We start from the raw sequence: 22,425 nt of genomic DNA on the forward strand, positions 1-22,425 counted from the left end.
TATATTAATGTGGTATTTTTTTAAAACTAATATTTATTTATTTTATTTTTTTAAAAATAATTAAAATTCTTTAAACAGACCGCTTATTAATAAAAATAATTTATATTAGTTTTTTACCTATATATATTGATTTATTTGAATGTTTTTTTATTTAATATTAAAACATCCAAAAATAATTTATAACTAAAAAAAAAAGGTGGGAAAAAAAAAAAAAAAATTTTAATATAAACTCATAAATAATTTTTTTTTAGAAAACATAATGTAATATATTCAAAGTTATTTCTATTGTGTTATTGTGTATTTATTTCTTTTGTTTTTTTTTTTCATTAGATTAAATTCATTTTAAAATAAAAGTTATTAAAATTTTAAAAACAATTTTTTTTTTTTATTTATATATTTCATAGTGGTTGAAAATTATCTTTAGCGTTATCCTTTTTTGTATCACTTGGAATATTTAAAAAAAAAGGATAAAAGTGGATAAAAAAAAAAGATAAAAAAAGGATAATAATTTATAAATCAAATGACTTAAATGGTATCATTAATCGTTGCGGTAAAGAAGTAAAGAAATTGGAAATTGGAAATGAAGTATTTGAGGTCGCTTCTAAAACTAGTGGATCACATATTATAATCGATTACAGATTTGTTTATTACAAACCAACAAATATCTCACATATACAAGCAGCCTCTATTCCATCAGTTAATGTTACATCATTCCACAGTATATACAATACTGGTAATTTACAAACAGATCAAACCATTTTAATTCACTCACCATCAGGAGGTGTCGGTCTTTAATCATTGGAGCTATTAAAGTTTAAACAACACAAAGGTTATATACTTTTAACAGTTGGTTCAAAAGATAAAGAAGAATACTTGATCAATAAATATGGATCATTTATTACTGGTATCTATTCATCAAGAAATAAAAACTATGTTCATCAAATTAAAAACATTGTACAATGAGACCAAGATTATCAAGGTGTAGATCTAATATTAAATACATTATCATCAGAATTTATGGATTCAAATTTCCAATGTTTAAATATTTCCGGAAGAATTGTAGATCTTTCAATTACACATTTAACACCAAATGATTATTCACTTTAACATAAAAAAGTATTATATTAAAAAAAAGTATTTAGGTATATTTATTTATTTATTTATTTATTTATTTATTTATTTATTTTTTATAAATTAAAAAAAATAAAAATATAAAAAAAACTACATAAAATTTTTTTTTAATTAAAATGATAATTTGTTTTTATTATTTTATATTTTATTGAGTTAAAAATTAAAGGATTTTTATTAAGATTGTATGGGAACTGTAAATATTTTAAAGAACTGTTTGATAAAATTGCAGATGATAAGTCCTTTAAATCTAATTGAGTGTATTGCAAACTATCTCTAATTGAAATGGTAAGAGCTTCTAAAGAGTTGTTTTGCTGAATAATGTCGATGAATGATCTTGTACAATTATAATTTGAACCATTTAAAAGATTGGAATTAATGTGAACACTAGTTAATGTTTTGTTTCTACAAATTGGATCCAAAACTAATGACCAATCCTTGACTGTATATCTTAAAGATAGCCTTATTTTCTTTATGGTTGGATGATTTGATAAAAAGAAATCTGATATTAAACTCTCTTGGATATGAGTTAATGATGAAATGCTTAGCTCGTTTAAAAATATAAAGGGAGATGTGACACTTTTGAAAAGAGGTTCCCAATTTACTACACTTGACCGTTCTTCTAATGAAATTTCGAAAGTTTTTAAATTTTTAAATTGACCTAAATACCCGCCTGAACCATCATCGCTGCCACTTGTTAAAAGTTCGAAATTCTTTTTAGTTTCTAATGATGAATCTATAGAATCGAATACAAAAAGGTTTTCTAAAGATTCTTTGTTGTTCATTGATAAATTCCTTATCATCTTTTCGGATATTGAGCACTTTAAACCCTTTAAATTATTGAACTGGCCCTTTTCAAATATGATTCTATCGGTTTTGCTTAATAGGCTTAGGTAAGCCAATGTTTCGTTTTTGATAACTATATCGTTGTCATCTCCATCTGTGCCAACACTGTCCATTTCATTTGTATCATCACTGACAATTGTGTAAATTGAAAAACCTGATAAAACCTTGTTACAATTTAAAACGTTTGCAATAATTGAAAAGTTCAATATAGTTGGGTAATCATTAAAGAGGCTGAACTCTTTAATCTTTGAATCTCCTGAAAGTGGAATAATTGCATCGTTGTAAGCACCATTTTCTAGCATACCGCCCAATTTTAATGACTCTATCGTTTGATTTCTTTCGTATAGTTGATAAAGCTCTTCTCTAGGGATTGAACAATTCTTAAAACTTAATCTCTTAAAATTGTTATTTCCAGATTGATGATCTAACAACTTTACTATATTTCTCAGTGATACGGTTGTATGTGATGAGAAAATTAGAGCTTCGATACTTTTAAGACCTTTAAAAAACTTTTTTAATACTGAATCTGAAAAATCGATATTGTCATCTGAATAAATTTGAATATTTTTTAATGTTTTATTGACCCACTCCCTATTATCTCCTTCCTTTTCAAATATGCTTGATAATGCCTTGATGAATGATTGAATTGGATATTCGTCATCAATGAATATTATAATTTTCTTGAGATTTTTGAATTCTAATAGTTCATAACCTTGAAAATAATAACACAATAAATTTGCAGAGCATACCTTATCTGTGAAAACATTTAAAAAACCTTTTCTTTTTTCTTTATTTTGGTAAAAATATTTCTTTAATTCTTTGTTACAATTGTCATCTAGATCTATAAATTTGATTTCATCATCTATACCACTATCGCTGTTGTTATCTATTAAATATTTTCTAATATTTGGCCAAAATTCTAAATCCATTGAAATTGATTGAAAATCGATATTAAATCTTGTCATTATAAAAAACAACTGATAAAATGAATTCTCTGTATATATTTTAAACTTTTTGAAAACTAACTTTGGTAATATATTTTCCCTCCATTCTTTGCAAACTTGTGAAATAATATATATAGTTTCAAACACTAATACATTGGATGTTGCTTTATTAATATAATTATATAATATTGGCTTTATTATATAATTTGGTAATTTGGAATTATTATTACTATCTGTATTTAATGACATTTTTAAATTTAATAAAAGGATGCAAAAAATAAAAAAATAAAAATAAAAAAAAATAAAAAATAATAAAAAAAATAAAAATAAAAATATAAATTTTTTTTTTTTATTTATTTTTCTTTTCACCCACACCCTTCTTTGAAGATAAAATAAAATAACTAAAAGTAGTAAACAATAAAAATCACTACTTTTAGAAGATTTAATAATGAAATAAGATTGATTAAAATTATGACTTTTTAAAAAAAATAATAAATTATAAAATTTATTTGAGCAAATTAAGATGATTTTCTAAAAACCATTAAATTTTAAATTGGTATCTACGAAAAATTGGTTTGTATTGTTTGAGGGTATATATTTTGATTAATTATTTTTGAATATTTGTTGTGAGCTTATTTCTTTTTACCTTTGCCTTTACCTTTACCTTTTTTATTATTGTTTTTCTTTGGTTGATTATTATTATTATTGGCTGGTTTTGATGAGGCTTCATCGACTTTTTCTTCTGAAGCGGCTGGTTCTTCAGTTTCTTCTTCTTCTTTTTCTTCAGCATTTTCTTCGGTTGGTTGTTCAGTGGCTGGTTCTTTAGTTTCTTCGGTTGGTTTTTCAGCAACTGGTTCTTCGGCTTTGGTTTCTTCAACGACAGCAACTGGTTCCTCTACTTTGGTTTCTTCGACAACAGTAACTGGTTCTTCTACTCTAGTTTCTTCGACGATTGGTTCTTCAACTTTAGTTTCTTCAACAACAGCAACTGGCTCTTCTACTTTGGTTTCTTCTACAACAGCTGGTTCTTCGACAACAGCTGGCTCCTCAACTTTGGTTTCTTCAACAACAGCAACTGGTTCTTCTACTTTGGTTTCTTCAGCAACTGGTTCTTCGACTTTGGTTTCTTCAGCAACTGGTTCTTCGACTTTGGTTTCTTCAGCAACTGGTTCTTCGACTTTGGTTTCTTCAACAGCTGGTTCTTCAACGACAGCTGGTTCTTCAACTTTGGTTTCTTCGACAACAGCAACTGGCTCTTCAACTTTGGTTTCTTCAACAACTGGTTCTTCAACTTTAGTTTCTTCAACAATTGGCTCTTCAACTTTGGTTTCTTCGACAACAACAACTGGTTCTTCTACTTTGGTTTCTTCGACAGCTGATTCCTCAACTTTGGTTTCTTCAACAACTGGCTCTTCAATTTTGGTTTCTTCGACAACTGGTTCTTCAACTTTGGTTTCTTCAACAACTGGTTCTTCAAATTTGGTTTCTTCAACAACTGGTTCTTCAACTTTGGTTTCTTCGACAACTGGTTCTTCAACTTTAGTTTCTTCGACAACTGGCTCTTCAACTTTGGTCTCTTCGACAACTGATTCTTCAACTTTAGTTTCTTCAACAACAACTGGTTCCTCAACTTTGGTTTCTTCGACAACTGGTTCTTCAACTTTAGTTTCTTCGACAACTGGCTCTTCAACTTTGGTTTCTTCGACAACAGCAACTGGTTCTTCAACTTTAGTTTCTTCAACAACTGGTTCTTCAACTTTAGTTGGCTCTTCAACAACAGCTGGTTCTTCAACTTTGGTTTCTTCAACGACAGCAACTGGTTCTTCAGTAACAGCCTCTTCTACTGGTTTGCTTTCTTCGACTTTAACTTCTTCAACAACAGCAACTGGTTCTTCTACTTTAGTTGGTTCTTCAACAACAGCTGGCTCTTCAACTTTGGTTTCTTCGACAACTGGTTCTTCAACTTTGGTTGGTTCTTCAACAACTGGTTCTTCTACTTTAGTTGGTTCTTCAGCAACGGCTGGTTCTTCAACTTTAGTTTCGACAACAGCAACTGGTTCAACAGCAATTGTTTCTTCGACTTTAACTTCTTCAACAACGGTAACTGGCTCTTCAACTTTAGTTGGTTCTTCAGTAACAGCTGGCTCTTCAACTTTAGTTTCGATAACAGCAACTGGTTCTTCAATTGGTTTGGTTTCTTCAACAACAACTGGTTCAACAACAACTGGCTCTTCAACTTTGACCTCCTCAACAACAGCTGGTTTAGTTTCTTCAACAACAGCAACTGGCTCTTCAACTTTAGTTTCAGCAACAGCAACTGGTTCTTCGGTTGGTTTGGTTTCTTCAACTTTAATTTCCTCTTTAACTTCAACTTTAACTTCAGCAACAACTGGTACTTCAACACTAGTAGTGGTAGTAGTGGTGGTAGTATTGCTTGATGTGGCTTCGGATTGTTCAATTGATAATTTCTTTGACTCAATTCTTTCTTTAATCCAAGCAAGGATATAAGTGATAACTTCTTCTTTACCTACTTCGTTGTGAACTTCGTGATACATATTTTCCCAAAGTTTAAGAGTTTTATCTACATTATTTGGAACTCTATCATAGAAAGTTTGACTTGCTTTTGGACAAGTAATTTTATCATCATTAGCGTGAACTAATAATAATGGAGTGTCAAATTCTGGAGCTAATTCAATTAATTGTTCTGAACGTTGAAGTAACCATTTACCCATACCAAGAGTGATTTTAGCATGAACTAATTTATCTTCTTTGTATTCTTTGACGGCTTCTGGGTCACGTGAGATGAATGATGGATCAATATTGTTGGAGGTTGAAACAGTTGGCATAATTTTACCAAAAAAGTTACCCATTGCAAGTTTGAAACCTGGAACCTTGAATGTAGTTCTAATTAATGGTGAGGTAACAATACAACCAGATGGTGATTGATCTTTCTTTTTTAAATTATAATGGAGAGCTAAACAACCACCAAAACTGTGACCATAAATAAAATGTGGTAAGTCTGATTCTGCAGTTGATGCAATTAATTGAATATCTTTAAGTGATTGTTCGAGTGATGGTGAATGACCTCTAACACCAGTACTAACACCATGACCTCTTTGATCGAATGCATTAACTTTGATACCTTCATCTGCAAATTTGCTAAAAACATGTTCATAACGACCTGAATGTTCACCTAAACCATGAATAAATGTAACTGTGGCAATTGGTTTGGTTTTTGGCTATAAAAATTTTTTAAAAATAGTTAATATTATTTTAATTTAAAATCTCTTTTTTATTTCCATATAGATATTTACATTCCATGATCTAAGACATAAAGTCTCTTTATCGGAGGTTAATAAATTGCTAACTGATGATGTCATAATTATTTTATTTTCCCTCTTTTTTTTAAAGTGTCTTTCTAAAAAAAAAATCTATATATATACTAACTATTAAATTTTTACTATTATAACAAAGTGATACAATTATAAAATTCAAATTTTGAGGAAATGAAAAAATGAATATTAAAAATTTAAAATTAAACTCTTCTTTTAATTTAAAAAAAAAAAAAGTTAAAGGAGGTTATGAATGTATATATTGAAAAATAAATAAAAAAAATTTTTAAAAACGAAAAAAAAAAAAAAAAATTGAAACTTTTTTTTTTTTTTTTATTTTTTTTTTTTATTTTCAAATAAAAAAATTAATATTTTGATATGTTTTTTTGCCAAAGCAGCATAGTTTTGTTTATAATAAATTTTTTTTTTTGATATTTACTTTATCAAGAATTTTTTATTTGTTTTATTTGTTTTATCTTTGCTATAAAATGCAAATAAAATTTAAAATTCTTATTAATTAAAAATAATTTTTTTTTTTTATTAAAGCGGTTCATTTTGGTTTAAATTAAATTAAAGGAATCTCATCAAAAATAACACATTTTTTGAAATATATTTACTTGTTTATTTATTTTCTTATTTCAAAACATTGTGTGGGTATTATAGGAAAGGGTATAAAATATTTACAAAGTTGGTTAATTATTTTAAATAAATAAATAAATAAATAAATAAATAAAATATTTAAAATAATTTTTAATTATTTATTTTTTATTTTTTTTTTTAATTTTTTCAAAATATTATTTTTTTAAAATTTATTTTTATTTTTTTTATTTTTTTAAATTATATAATTATTTTGTTAACAATTATTTTTAATTGTATCATTAGTATTTTTATTTTTATTTATAAATTATGGTCAGTACAAGAGTTAGAAAACCAATTAGTAATAATACATATTTCTCAGAGAGTGAAAGCGGTGAGGAGGTAAATGAATCATCAAATGATGATTCATCTATATCAGATTCAGATTCATCAACAAAAAAAAGAGTAAAAAAAACAATACAACCTAAAAAAAGTAAATCAAAACAAATTGCAAAAACCAAGAAACCAAAAAAAGAAATTTTATCAGATAATGAATCGGAAGATGTCGATATAGGTGGTGATGAAATAATTAATACAGATAATGCTACAGCAACAACAACAACAACAACACCAGCAACTGTAACAACAACAACAAATAGTACTAGTAGCTCAGAAACTCCCAGTGCTAAAGAGGATGAGGATTCAATTGAAGAAAGTGAGGATAATGATATAATGTCACTCGATGAAGAGGGTGATGATTACGAAGATGATTTAAGTGATGAAGATAAAAAAACAGTTAAAAAGAAAAAAGTATCAGCTGGTAAATCGGCAGTAACAAAGAAATCAAAAATAACAACACCAAAGAAACAACAACCTTCCAATTTAAATTCACCAGGATCACCACCACCACAGCCAAATTCATCATCATCTAAAAAAAAGCCAGGAAGAAAGAAAAATGCACCAGTAGAGACCACAGAGGGTGAAATAGTTTATCCATTTAAAGACAACAATTTTTCATTTCAAGTTGAAAGTCTTAAGAAGCCATATAAATCACTCAAACAACTTTTAGCCACCGAGCCCGTACCACCTTCACCATTATTCCCAACCTATCAAAATATTGAAGTTTCTCAAACCCTACAACCCGTTAGAAAATATTGCGATATTACTGGTTTAATAGTAAGTTTTTAATTAATATTTAATTAATATTACCAATGGGATATAAAAAGATTGCTAACAAATTATTTATTTTATTTATATCCAGTCAAATTATGTCGATCCAACATCATCACTAAGGTATTATGATTCATCGGTTTATCAATTAATTCACTCACTTACAGATAATGTTAAACAAAACTATATATCTCTAAGAAAAATATCATCATACAGATAAACACAATGTATATATTAGGAAAATTAATTTTTTTAAATAAAAATTAATAAAATAAATAAATAAATAAATAAATAAATAAAAAAATTATTATTATAAATATGTATTTATAATAATATAAATATCCCAGGATATATAACAAGATTCAATGGGATAATTAAAATTCCTATTTCGTAATTTTTATTATAATATTTTATTTTTTAAAAATTTTTTTTTTAAAATTAATTTTTTTTTAAATTCAAAAACAATTTTTTTATTTTTTTTTTTCATATGATGTTTTTATTAACATTTTAATAAATAATATAAATAATTAATAATGACATCAATTACAGAAAAAGTTAATGAATTATCAGTTGATTTAGATAAAGTTAATAGTTTGGGTATACTTAGATTACTAAGACAATGCGATTCACAAATTTTTTCAGGTTATTTGGATTATCAATCTATTGTTGATAAAGAGATAGAAGAGGAAGTTATTTTATTGGTTGAAAGAATAGTTGAACAATTAAATCAAGGTTTTTCCATCAATGTGGTATCAACTGGTGCAGGTACAAGTGGCAGATTAGCTTTCTTTATTTCTCGTTCTTTCAATAAAATACTCAAAGAAAAAGGATATGAAAACCAAGTTAAATTCAACTATTTAATTGCAGGTGGCGATTTATGCTTAACTGTTGGTATGGAAGGTGCTGAAGATAATATCCATCAAGCTGTAAATGATATTAAATCGCAATTAAACCAAGAAAATGACAAGGAAATTATAGTATATATCGGTATTACCTGTGGTTTTAGTGCACCTTATGTAGCAGCTCAATTAGATTTCCTTTTAAATGAAAATACAAAAGAAAATGCCAAAAAACAACACATCATCTCATTAATGGGCTTTAACCCAATAGAATTAGCAAGAAAGTTAAAAATCGAAAAGTGGGAATATTCATTCAATGATATTGTCGAAAGATTAAACAAATTAAAGCATCAGCAAGAATCAAAATCTAGAAATTATTTTATTTTAAATCCAATTTTTGGCCCAGAACCATTAACTGGTTCAACAAGAATGAAATCTGGTTCAGGTACAAAGATTTTAATCGAACTAATTTTTTCATTAGTTTTAAATCATTGGAAATCAAATGAATTCAAATTACAGCTCAATGGTGATCATCAACAACACTCACTAAAATCAAAATACTATTTAATCTTAAAAAATTACGAACAGACATGCAGAGAAACATATTACAATATCGAGCCTTTATCAAAAGTAATTGAATCAGTCGGAAATAGTTTAAAGAAGCGTTCTCACTTATATTATTTAGCACCAGAGTCATTAGGTATTGTTGGTTTTATCGATGCATCCGAAACCCTTCCTACTTTTGGAGCTCGTCCATTAGATGTTTGTGGTTTCCTTATGAATAGCAGTGGTGAAGAGGGTTGGTCAGTTATGAATAACCGTGAAGGTGACCTTTCAAGTGTTTCAGATCAATATAAAATCTCCCAAAAAGATTTTACAAACAGAGTCTTACCAAATACAACACAGGATGATACAATCGTAATTAGCATTGGCTCAATTCAACAATTAAACCAATTCAAGAGTGAAATAGTACCATCATTAATTCAACATATTAAACCAAACCAATCAGTCAATCTCATTTACTTCAAACAAGATAATAATGATGACAAAATTTTAGACAAGGAAATTACAGAGCTCTCAAATTCAAATTTTACCTCCAATATCAATTTTATTAAAATTCAATTAAGCAATAGCGAAATCATCAGCGGCTTACCATGTTTCTATGAAATATCATTGAAATGGATTTTAAATTCTTTAACTACTGGTGGTTTTGTTTTGGCTGGTAAAGTTTATGGTAATAGAATGATTGATTTAGGTTTAACAAATAATAAACTCTTTTATAGATCATGTGGAATTATCAACAGTATTATGAAGTTAAATGACGAGGAATTAGCCCGTAAATATTTAATTTGTTCAGTTTACTCCATCAATTCAATAAACGATATACCTCAAGAAATTTTAGAGTTACCAGTTTATCGTCACATTGAATACTGTGAAGAGTCAAAGATTAAATCAATTGTTCCTGTTGCTTTACTTTTAGCTTCTGGTAAATTTTCTTCACCTTCTTTAATACGTGATGAAATCTGTAAACAACCAATTATTAGATTGTTATTAGATCAACACAAACCAAAATAAAAAATTCAAACTTTTGTAAAGATTTTAACCATTAAATAGTATTTTATAATTTAAAATAAAAAAATATTTTTTTCTACCTTTTTTAATTGGTTTCGTGGGTGATTCTGAAAACTTGCATTTTTTTTTTTAAAAGTGATAATAATTCTAATGATACACTAAGGACTGTATTGAATGAATCGCTCCCCTTGTATGAAATTGTTTATTAAATTCGAAAACTAAATAGTTTTTTATATTTTAATTTTTTAAAATTTTTTTTTTTTTAAAATTCTTTTTTTATAAATTAAAATAATTTTTGTTTATTATTAATTGGTTTTTAATTATAAGTAAAGATCTTTGTTCATTAAATGAATCTTTTTTATTGGCTCTTTTTCTTTTCAGAACTTTTTTTAATTGAGCTGATCAGTTGCCTTAAAAATGTAATGAAAAGGTATATGATTATGACGAAGTAACACAAATAAAATACTTAACGAAAATATAATAAACTCTAAAATAAATACTTATGGAGACGCAACAAAATATATTAACACTAACTAAATAATAAACACTAAAACACTTAAATTACTTAAAAACACTTAAAACAATTATGAGAATGCGAATAACACTAAAATATACTTTATTTATTAATTATCTTTATTACTTATATATATCTATAAAACTATCTATAAAATTATCTCTATAACATCTCTAAACTTAACTCTAAAACAACTCTAAAATTAACTGACTATAAAATTATATTCTTTTGGGTTTAAATACTTTTTTGCATATATAATGAGGTGGTTAATGCTGACGTGGCTAGTATGACATAATATTGACGTGGCTAATGATGACAAAACAATTACGTAGCTAAATATAATCACTTTAAAGATATAGACTACTGATTCATTACAAATTGTAGTATAACTGCTCCCCCCGTCCGACCATATATATACTGTTATGATATCGCTATATTAACGCTATGACCCTAGACTTATTAATAGTCACTAGCTGCTGTTTACTAACTACTGCTTAGTAACTACCAATTCCAGTATTTCCAACTAACTTAAGAAAAAGCTTCTAGAACCAATCTCATTCAGTATAAATACCTCAAGTCCTCAGTCTAAAACTTGAGAGGTTTTTTATTCTATTATTCAATAAACTACAATTTCATTACACATATAATATTTGTTATTTGTTATTTATTTGTTATACTTATTTTACATATATATACTTAATTATTTGTAAGCTGTATAGAGCTTCATTACAAATGTAATGAATTGACCCCCTATTAAGTTAATAAAGAAATATAGTAAAGAAACCTTTATTTAAGTATTTTAGTTATTATATTATTAATTGTTATTATTATTAGAAGTTAGAAGATGATAATAATGTTTAATAAAGAATTATTACTGGAGTATTTATAGTGTCATAAACAAGTTGACATGAATGTATATATATGTTAAACATGTGACATTTTCAACTAAATATATTATTTATGGAAGATTATTACTATTTTAAGAGTTATTTATTATAAAACTAATTATTACTATTTTAAGAGATATTATTATAAAACTAATTATTACTATTTTAAGAATATTATTATAAAATTAATTATTGCTATTTTAGGATTGTTAATTATAAAAATCACCTTAAAGATGTTGATACTGTTTCATTACATATCTCCCCCTTTAAAAAGAGCTGGAGCATTACATAGACTGAATGGCTTCACCAAATGAACATAAAAACTTCGATAAGTGACACTGGCTGTTTTATACATGTCTTTTTTACTAATTGGAATTTGGTAATAATCTTTGAATAAATCTATGGCTGAAAATATAACCCTATTAACTAATTTTGTTCTAACTTTGCTTTGTTTTAACCTTTGAGTACCCATCTTCTTCGTTACTTTATTTTTCTTACGGATGTCACCTATTAAATGATAATTAATAACAGCTGAAACTGGATATGGTGCTTGATGAAGTTTTGATTCTTCTGTACCGTCTATGAATGGGATACTATGAAATATTTCTTTTGCTAGACTTTCTTTCTTTAACTTTTCTGGAATAATCTCTGAATAATTTTTCTTTAATTGAACGAATTTTGCTTGTTGAGGTGTTAAAATAATTGAACTATCTTGCGCTACTTTAAAATCTATATCTGGTCTTGGTGGTGTTACTATTTCTTTTTGATATGGCTGTGGACTAAAATCGATCTTTTCTAATAATTCTATACTATATTTATTAAATTTGACAATATCTTCGACTTTATTATTATTATTTTTACTTTTGTTATTATCATCATGATTATTATTATTATTATCTAATGGTGATTGTTGATTATCCTTAATACTATTATTAATATGAGCTGATGATGTTTGAATATTATTATTATTGCTATCTTTTGAATGTGATTGAATATTATTATTTGTTTTTGAAGATTGATTATTAAATAATTTATTATTTACCAATGATGAGTCGACTTTATTTAATGATGGTTCTTGAACTGGCTCAAAATGTAAGACTGTTGGTTCGATGTGTAAACGATTTACACTATAAATTTGATCTGGTGGAATAATAAGTGAGTCAAATAAGTCTTGATTGAATGTAGCATTCTCACTTGATTTATTACTTGCTGGAGTCTTTGCAATTGCTTGAACTGATTGTTCTGTATAAGAATACATTGGGACATATTGATTATGCTTAAATGAATATAATTTCATTTTTGTAACTATTGGATCTAATTTGAGAGATCTTAAAGCATCTAAACCCAGAATACAAGAGGCTGAAATGTCTTGATCTTTAAAAATTTCGAAATTAATATATGATTTTATTTTATTTCTCATTCTGACTTGGCATACGGCTTCACCTTGAGATGCCATTGAATGATTGCTTGCACTTGTAACTTTCTTTATACTTGAACGAACTGGAATATGCAACTTTTCAACTAATGACTGTCTCATACATGAAATACTTGCACCTGTATCTATTAAAACTCTGACTGGAATGCCATTAAACATAAGATTTGCACATATGTTATCCTTTTTACTTATATTATTAACACTACTAAGAGTTGATGAATTATTACTTGTGTTATTTCTTTTGTAATTATTTTTTGAATCATTTCTATTGTTACCATTATTTGATCTATAGTTATTGTTATTTGATCTATTATTACTGAATCTTATATAATTATTATATTTTGTCTGATTATTTCTATTGAATTTTGAATAATTATTATAATTGTTATACTTTGACTGATAATTATCTCTTCTATTACTATTATTATACTTTTCTCTACATTCTCTAGCTAAATGATTTGGATTACCACAATTAAAACATTTAACCCCACTATTTCTATTGACATCTATTACTGCTACTTCATTACTGACTACTGGAGTTAATCCTGAACTTGAAACACTGGCACCAAATACACCTTGAATTTCATCTTGGCGTAAATAAAGAGATTTACCCATTGTTAATTGATAATTCTTTTCGAGACGAACGATTTTTTCACTAAATTTCTGAAATGATGTATAACCTTCTACATCTGAAATATCTACCATTAAAGCTTTTGAGAAATTCATACCCAGGGCTGTCTTAAGAGTGACTATTGCAGCATCATCTGATAATTTTGCTCTCGTACGAACTGTATCGAAGACTAATAATAAACGTTCTAATGATTCGAATTTGCCCGTCCTGGTAAATTCACTAAATTTAAGTAATAATGTAGTAGGGAGATCTTGATAATGTTTTCTTAACTGTACTAAATTCTCTTCTGCAGTCTTATTTCCATTTGGATCTGTTCTTTGTAAATAAATTAATGCGTCACCTTTTAAACTTGAAATTAAATCTGAATTATCAAAACGTGGACCAAAATGATATCTAAATTGGAATTCGAATAAATCCCATGTTTTTTCAAAACCCATTGAAAAACCTCCTACAAATTTTGCATCTTCTGACAATGGTTTTCTCTTTCTTTCATACCCAAAACTTTGATTTCTATATCTATCGTTTTCTAATTTGAGAATAGCTATCTCTTTTAACAAATATTCTTTAAATTCATCACTTCTTCCTAAACCTGATGTATTAATATTTGAACCTGATGGATTATTATCATTATTACTTAAATTATTTGTTGGCGTTATTTTATCACTACTGCTACTACTTTCACTACTATTATTTTTTAAAGGTTTACTATCTTTATTAACTGTTGTGTTTTTAAACATTATTTTAATTTTATTTTATTAAATTTTTTTTTTTATAGATTTTATAAAACTATAACTCGAGAAAACACAAAACTATATTATTTCTTAAATATTTATTCTATTATATACTTTTAAACTGGGGTGTGTGTTTGTAAAAATTTAAATTTAATTTTATTAACTTTTTTTTTTTATAATTTTATTTTTTATTTTTATATCTCTAATTATTATTTCTATATTTATCCCTTCCCTTTTAATTCCTTTAGGTTCTGTCGAGCTGTCGCCAAATGTAATGAATTGACCCCCTATTAAGTTAATAAAGAAATATAGTAAAGAAACCTTTATTTAAGTATTTTAGTTATTATATTATTAATTGTTATTATTATTAGAAGTTAGAAGATGATAATAATGTTTAATAAAGAATTATTACTGGAGTATTTATAGTGTCATAAACAAGTTGACATGAATGTATATATATGTTAAACATGTGACATTTTCAACTAAATATATTATTTATGGAAGATTATTACTATTTTAAGAGTTATTTATTATAAAACTAATTATTACTATTTTAAGAGATATTATTATAAAACTAATTATTACTATTTTAAGAATATTATTATAAAATTAATTATTGCTATTTTAGGATTGTTAATTATAAAAATCACCTTAAAGATGTTGATACTGTTTCATTACACAAAATTTTCATACGAGGTTTTATAGTGTAATTGGTTAGCACCCGGGACTTTGAATCCCGTAATCTGAGTTCGAGTCTCAGTAGAACCAGTATTTTTTAGATTTCAAAAGGAAAAATGTATCTTCCTGATGATAAACTTTTTTTTTTTTTTTTTTTTTTTTTGAAAAGTTCCAATTTTAACCGACAAGTGTACCTGGGGAACAATGATAGCCAAGTGGTCGAACGAATTTCCTACAAGTGTACCATTTTACTGATTAATTTAAAGCATTTGCTTTTAATTATCTTCACTTTTAAAAAAAAAAAAAAAAAAAAAAAAAAAAACAAGTGTACCAAAAAAAAGAACGTTAAAAAATTAAAAAAAAATATTTTGTAAGGTACTAAGATCAAATAATTAAATAAAATAAAATTTATATGAAATGTTTATGAATTTGTAAAATTCAAAAACTAAAAAGTTTTTATTATTTTTATTTTTTTATTTTTTTTTTAAAAATTTATTTTTTTAAAAAAATTTTTTTTGATGAATTAAAATAATTGTTAATTATTATTAATTAATATTGATTATTATTGAGTAATGATCCTTGTTCATTACACATCCCCTTCCTAAGCGGAGCCTAAAATTACTGGTTTGAACTAAAATACTATAACTTAATAACTTTTTTTATTTTTTTCTTTTTTTTAAACTTGAATTGATTTACCAACATCTCTGTAATCGGCTTCAAAACTATTAACCATATCTTCACATTCGTCTTCTAAATAAAAATTTGGTACCCATGTATCATTATCTTCATTTGAATTTTTATATCTGATTAAATATTCTATTCTTTCACCTTTGCCATATTTACGGATTCTTCTTTTAATGATCTTTTCAATTTCATCTACTAATGGTTTATAATTGTTTGTATTTTCTTTCCTCTTTATAACTTTAAATGGACCTGAATATTTCGGTAATAATTTGAATTGATCCTGTGCTACTATATTCTTAATTGTATTTAAAACGCATCTCTTGACCAAAACTAAACTATTTTCTTCTATTTTTAATTCTTTTCTATTCTTATTAAACTGAACTTCTTGTTTTACTTGAGCTTCAAATAAATTATCTTGTGCTATTCTATATTTGATAACTCTTCATCCCATCTATCCCTTTTTGCCTTTGCTTTGGATAGGGTCTCTTTAATTGTTCCATTTGTTCTATCCAACTGACCATCTGCTTGTGGACGACCCGGAGCTGTTAATTTCATTTTAATACCTGTGCTTGCCATTATACTCTTCCATAAATCTGATTTAAATAATTTGTCATTGTCACTAACGATTGATAACGGTAAACCATAAACGCAAACTATATTACCCCAAAAAAGCTTTGCGGCTTTCACTGCTGTTAATGTTCTTTTGCACAGTATACTCTTAACCATTTTGTCTGAAAACATGTCGTTGATATTCGGCATGGGAAAAGCAAACTCGGTTGTCTGTTCGTTAATTGACCTAAAGTCAAAACTAATCTTTCTTTACCACTAGGATCTTTAACCTAAAACGGTATTAAACAATAATCTGATTCGCACTCTTCAATAATACCTTTAGGTTGTCTGCAAAGCTTAATAATCTCTTTACTTCGTTAAATGTTTTCTCTTTTACTTCAGGTATATGATTCTAGCTATTCTTTTAATTGGCTTACTACCTGGTTTAACTTTAATACACATATCATAACCACTTCGACTTGGTACATCTACAACTGGTATTTCATCTACTATAATCTCTTTAAATTTGTTTTTAAATATAACACGTTGTTGTTCTAACATTTCTTCATTGCAACTATATTATTTTTAATATCACTATTATTACTATTATTATTATTATTTATAAAACTATTTTTATTATTTTTAATCAAATTTTATATTTTTTATTTTATTTTAAAAATTTTATTATGTTTCAGTATCCCACTGAAATTATTTTCTATTGGTCTGATGGAGTTGAAAATAATTTTGAATATTGTTTCTAATTAAACCAGTAATAAACTTTGGAAATGGTATATAATTGATGTTTTGGTGCCATGGTAATTTGATTGATCATGGTTGTTCGAATGTTGGTTATGTTTCCTAGATTTTGCATTCTATACCAAACTTAAAATAGGGTCAACTAAATATTTTTCTTTATCTAATATTCTACCATATTTACTTGGCCAGAGAAATTTGATAGATATAATGTGCATAAAGCATTTGATTAGATTGAAAAGTTTCATTTGGGTTGACTAGTTTAAATCTTTTTAAGTTGGTTTAAATAAAGCTGAGTCTATTTTAATATTAATACTATTTTGATTATATTTTGAACTAATTATTATTATTATTATTTTAAATTATAAAATTGAATGTTTTGAATCTAAAATCTAATATTATTATTTTTTTTTTTTTTTTTTTTTTTTTTTTTTTAAATTATTGTTATAATTGATTATCTAAAAGTTTCTAGGTTTAAATAGTGTTGATAAATTTTCATTTAACTTGGCTTTGTTTTTTTCGATGGTTATGTTCTAGTTGTAATTGCAACTGATAATGTTTATTAAAAAGTTTTCGAACTATTAGATGTTGTTGATATAGTCGTTCTTGTTCTTGTTGTTCAAGCATTAGACGTTCTTGTTCTTGTTGATATAGCATCTGTTGATATAACTGATATTGTCGCTGATAATATGGTCTATAGTGTATCTGTGCAAATCTTTGACGTAGCTTTTCTTGATTTTCTATGAATTCGTCATTAGAGATACAGTAATCGCATTTTTTACCTTTTATAGTAGAGTTTTTGCAACTTATGTAATTGGATTTTTCGAATATTATTGAACCAAACCAAATAGTAAAAAAGCAAAAAACAAAAAATAAATATAAAATATCGAAAGTTAATTGATCCATTTTTGTTAAAAAATAAATAATTAATTAAAATAAAATAAAATGTATATAGGTGTAAAAAATAAAAAAATAATTATATGGTTTAATGTAAAAAAAAATAATATAAGCTGGATTTAAAAAAACGAGTGTGTGTGTGAATGAAAGCTTTAATTTTAATAAATGAAAAAAAAAAAAAAAAAAAAAAAAAAGAAATTTAAAAATTTTAATAAATTATAAAAAAAAAAATTAAAAATATTCAATTGTTTAATATAATGTGAGATATTTTATATTTTATTTAATTTGTAATAGTTATATAGACTTTATTAATTTTATATTTTTAAATTTAGATTTTTAATTAAATCTATATTTTGATTTGAAAAATTCATTAAATTCTCTTTTAAATGATATCCTGAATACTAAGTTAAAGATTTAAAAAAATAAAGATTAATTAATTTCAAATATTATTTCTATATAGTTTAATAATTTATAAGTTTAATTCTGATGAATATATAATTATCTATTTATCAAAATTATTTAGTTAAAAAAAGATTGAAAATTTATTTTTATTTTAATTTTATTATTTTTTTTTTCTTTAACTTCCACAATTATTAAATTAAAAAATTTGTATTTTTTATGAATAGTTTTATTTTTTATTATAATAATTTATCTATTGTTTAACTAGTTATCTTTTATATATTTATAAACAAAAATATTTATTACATATTTTATTTAATTATTTTTTATAATCCTGGTCAAACATACCTCATGGTAAGTAAAACATCAAAAAAACATCTAATAAAAAGAAATATAGAAATTTTTGAACTCTTATTAAAAGTATTTAATATATTTAAATTTGAATTTAATAAAAAAATTATTTTTATTAAATTTATTAATACATTATTGTATTATAATTTATTTTTAAAAATTAGTTAAAAAACATAATTGTGATAAATAAAATTATAAATATAGAGAATAAAAGTTTTGACAAATGTTTTGATAGTAATGATGATGCATCGCTATTACCTTCGGCAACTGCATTTTCTTTTGCATTACAAGATTTTCCATCACCACCGCAAATACCACAAGCATCGATAACTAAATCTGGTGAACCATTACAACCACCACGGGTAGCATAGGACATTTTAGCATAGGTTGGATAAGCTAAATAGGAACAATCACCAGTATTTGTATTAACTCCTAAACCACTAATTTGAATATCATAAGTTTCACAACCCAATTCTGGACAGTAATAATTCCATTCACGAGTTCTTTCTTGAATTACATTGAGGAAGAGGAGACCAGTATTGGAGTCATAGAAAGCAGACAAACCTTTAGGGTCAGCTTTAACAGCGTCAAGAGAATCTACCATAACAACCTGTTCAGTTACAGCGGCCCAATTACTAACAATAACTTGTTTTGTAATTTCAAATGTAACACCCCAGGTTGGATAACAAATACCAACAACAGTTGAATCGTTTGCATTAAAATTAGTCATTTGTACTTGAAGATGTGGTGGGGTTGGGTGTGGGAAATGCATTGTGTAGCTTTTACCGAGCATAACCAATGGCATAAATGTACTTCTTGGCGATGTATTTGGAACACCTTGAAGGTAATGACGATAGTACGAATATTCATCTCTAATCATGATTACACCTGCACCATTTGGGATACTGCTTGCTGAAAGATCTTTGTTATATATATATAAACTTGCAAATTTTTCAGTACAAACGGTTGTGTTCCACAAAGTATTTGCAACACATTTTGGTGAATAAAAGTATGGAACGTTTGGAACTACATAAGAGTCATAAGTGCCTGTAATGGTACCGTCAGCATCGTGGAAAATTTGATTTTTAGCACCATCATAATTACTTGGAAGATTGTGAACTGCTAAATTTGTATTTTGGAAAGTAGTGCCGCTAAAAGTTGTGGTTGAAGCCAAAATCCAATCGTCATATAAGAACCAACCAATACCACTTGTAATTCTATTACCATCAGTATTGAAATTAATAAATGTACAATATTGACATACAAATGGACCATCATAGAGCTCTAAACCTCTTTGGGTAAACTCATACCATGCTGGAATGGTTACACCTCCGTAAGTGTTAACTCCATTGGTAGACATACCAACATTTTCGGTTTCTAAAATAAAAGTACAACCAATACATTGTTGAGTTGAACCGGCATCAGCTTGCATAACACCTTCTGAACCCATAGTGAGACCAATTGCATTTTCAGAGAAATATGATGAATGGAATACAACATCACCTCCACGAGCCCAAGCTCCTCTCCATTTATTTTTATATCCAGTGTAACCATATACTAAAGCAGTTGCACGTTCTGATGTCCATGGGTTAAGTGGATCTACTCTTGGTTTATAACGAGAATAAGTCATTGAAAGGTATGGATTTGGATAGGTAGCATTTTGTTGATGAATTTGATGGCCTTGGTCTATATTTAAACCTTGTAAAACATTTGAATGGGCTTTATTTCCATTAAAACTACCAATTGGAATAAATTCAGCATGAATATTTTGGTATTGTGGGAGGTAGGCAGAAAGACCACTGACACCCTCTGGAATAAGGAACCAGAAACCTGTATTTTCACTACCACCAGCAATGTTATTTCTTAAGTAGTTATCTGGATTTGTGATCCAGAAAGTAGCAACAGCTTCGCATGTACCACAATCGAGAGCATTACCATTGTAGTCTTTTGGATTAACGTAAAGGCAAACTTCACAACTTCTGTCTGATGGCAAGATGTATCCATAACGAGTAACCAAACCAACATTTGAATCTAAATAGTTTCTTGTTTCACTTCCATCTTCAAAGAAATAGCAATGACCATAATGATCATAAGCAAAATTGCTAACTACAATAAGACCACTTGTACCATGGATTGTAAGACAACGTGAGAATGTATGATGAATTGATACATCTTTGACAAAGGTTGGCCAATTAGAATAACTTCCTGTATCTACATCGCCACACATATGGAAATGAATTGGATAAAAACCAACATTATAGATTTGACCCATATGATAAAGCTCAATACCTTGGAGATGAACTGAACCAAAACCTTTAGCAACTCTAACATGACCACCAAAACCATCGAAATTAAAGTAATTGCATAAAGCGGAACCATTGCATGATGGTTGCATTTCACCTCTAATTACAATATTTTTAGTTAAAAGACCGACTTCAGCTCTTTCATCGACACCATAAGTGATAGCACCGAAATGGTAAAATCTTGTACCATTAATTTTAAGTTGATAATTTGTGCATTCTGGACAATCGAGTGTATAAACTTCTTCGGATTGGTACATATCAAAATCGGTTGAACCAATAACAATTTGACTACCAACTGGCCATTTGCTAACATCATCCAATAAATTAAGAATGGTAGCACCAGTAGTAATTGTTTTTGTAAGCTTGGTCCATGTTGGGATAGGATAACTAAGATAACCGTGGATTTCTAATCTACCACCAGCTAAAACACCAACATACTTTTGAAGGAAATCACCTCTAGATTCAATATAACCTTGTCCTTCGATACCAGTAAGTGTAATTGTAATACTTTCGTTGAAACGACAATTATCGTCACCAATATCGAATCTTCCTTCAATTAAAATACCATCAGTAGTAATTTCTAATGGACCATGTCTTGAACTAACAATCAATTGGCCACCACTTTGAATCCATATTTGGGTTAATCTTGGAGTTGAAACATCTAATAAAATACTATCTCCACTTGGAATTTGGACCATATCACCCTCAACAGGTACTTTGCCAGATGTCCACGAAGATACATCACTCCATTTCTTTAAATTTTCTGTATAAATATCTGGACCGTTACATGTACTTATATATGACAAAACTATAAAAAATGAAATAAAAAAATTTTGTAAAAATTAGTAAAAAATTTACATAAATTAGTAAAAAAAAATATATATAAATACATACCATTCGAAATATATAATATAAAAATTAATAAAATTGATAACCAATTTAACTTCATTTTTAAATAATATTACACTTCTGTATTATTAAAAATTTTAATATTAAAATTAAATTAAAAAAATGAAAGTTAATAAATGAAAATAAATATTTATATTTTTTTGTAAAAAGTTAAACTTACAATAATTATTTTATAAATTGGAAAATAAATAAATAAATAAATAAATGAAAAAAAAGTAATCGAAAAATATTATATATAACTATACACTAGAGTATATAAATTTAAAATATAATAATTTTTATAAAATAAATAAATGA

General features: G+C 26.6%; 8 protein-coding genes across 8 annotated transcripts; 2 read left to right on the plus strand and 6 right to left on the minus strand.

Annotated features, from left to right (window-relative positions):
* Positions 1 to 1,238: 1,238 nt before the first annotated feature.
* On the minus strand, positions 1,239 to 3,167 carry DICPUDRAFT_98085 (uncharacterized protein; the record flags this gene model as incomplete). Its single annotated transcript, XM_003288617.1, has 1 exon — positions 1,239 to 3,167. One exon carries the CDS (start codon positions 3,165 to 3,167, stop codon positions 1,239 to 1,241), a length of 1,929 nt encoding a protein of 642 aa, XP_003288665.1.
* Positions 3,168 to 5,584: 2,417 nt separating this feature from the next.
* DICPUDRAFT_92131 (uncharacterized protein) lies at positions 5,585 to 6,496 on the minus strand (the record flags this gene model as incomplete). Its single annotated transcript, XM_003288618.1, has 2 exons — positions 6,233 to 6,496; positions 5,585 to 6,157 (listed from the first exon to the last, which is right to left on the minus strand). Coding segments are annotated over exons 1-2 (639 nt in total), but the record flags the coding sequence as incomplete, so codon positions are not given.
* Positions 6,497 to 7,816: 1,320 nt separating this feature from the next.
* On the plus strand, positions 7,817 to 7,990 carry DICPUDRAFT_23781 (uncharacterized protein; the record flags this gene model as incomplete). Its single annotated transcript, XM_003288604.1, has 1 exon — positions 7,817 to 7,990. A coding segment is annotated over one exon (174 nt), but the record flags the coding sequence as incomplete, so codon positions are not given.
* Positions 7,991 to 8,529: 539 nt separating this feature from the next.
* Positions 8,530 to 10,410, plus strand: DICPUDRAFT_94700 (uncharacterized protein; the record flags this gene model as incomplete). Its single annotated transcript, XM_003288605.1, has 1 exon — positions 8,530 to 10,410. The coding sequence occupies one exon, from the start codon at positions 8,530 to 8,532 to the stop codon at positions 10,408 to 10,410; it is 1,881 nt and encodes a 626-aa protein (XP_003288653.1).
* A 1,527-nt stretch (positions 10,411 to 11,937) lies between these two features.
* On the minus strand, positions 11,938 to 14,611 carry DICPUDRAFT_79443 (uncharacterized protein; the record flags this gene model as incomplete). The annotated part of the gene is made up of 3 exons (XM_003288619.1): positions 11,938 to 11,958; positions 12,338 to 12,906; positions 13,519 to 14,611. 3 exons carry the CDS (start codon positions 14,609 to 14,611, stop codon positions 11,938 to 11,940), a joined length of 1,683 nt encoding a protein of 560 aa, XP_003288667.1.
* Positions 14,612 to 16,909: 2,298 nt separating this feature from the next.
* On the minus strand, positions 16,910 to 17,077 carry DICPUDRAFT_152918 (uncharacterized protein; the record flags this gene model as incomplete). The annotated part of the gene is made up of 1 exon (XM_003288620.1): positions 16,910 to 17,077. The coding sequence occupies one exon, from the start codon at positions 17,075 to 17,077 to the stop codon at positions 16,910 to 16,912; it is 168 nt and encodes a 55-aa protein (XP_003288668.1).
* Positions 17,078 to 17,764: 687 nt separating this feature from the next.
* Positions 17,765 to 18,175, minus strand: DICPUDRAFT_152919 (uncharacterized protein; the record flags this gene model as incomplete). Its single annotated transcript, XM_003288621.1, has 1 exon — positions 17,765 to 18,175. The coding sequence occupies one exon, from the start codon at positions 18,173 to 18,175 to the stop codon at positions 17,765 to 17,767; it is 411 nt and encodes a 136-aa protein (XP_003288669.1).
* A 901-nt stretch (positions 18,176 to 19,076) lies between these two features.
* On the minus strand, positions 19,077 to 22,168 carry DICPUDRAFT_98088 (uncharacterized protein; the record flags this gene model as incomplete). The annotated part of the gene is made up of 2 exons (XM_003288622.1): positions 19,077 to 22,027; positions 22,114 to 22,168. 2 exons carry the CDS (start codon positions 22,166 to 22,168, stop codon positions 19,077 to 19,079), a joined length of 3,006 nt encoding a protein of 1,001 aa, XP_003288670.1.
* Between the last annotated feature and the right edge of the window lie 257 nt (positions 22,169 to 22,425).

The sequence above is a fragment of the Dictyostelium purpureum genome (genome assembly GCF_000190715.1).
Source record: "Dictyostelium purpureum unplaced genomic scaffold DICPUscaffold_142, whole genome shotgun sequence".
In the NCBI taxonomy this organism is placed as follows: domain Eukaryota; phylum Evosea; class Eumycetozoa; order Dictyosteliales; family Dictyosteliaceae; genus Dictyostelium; species Dictyostelium purpureum.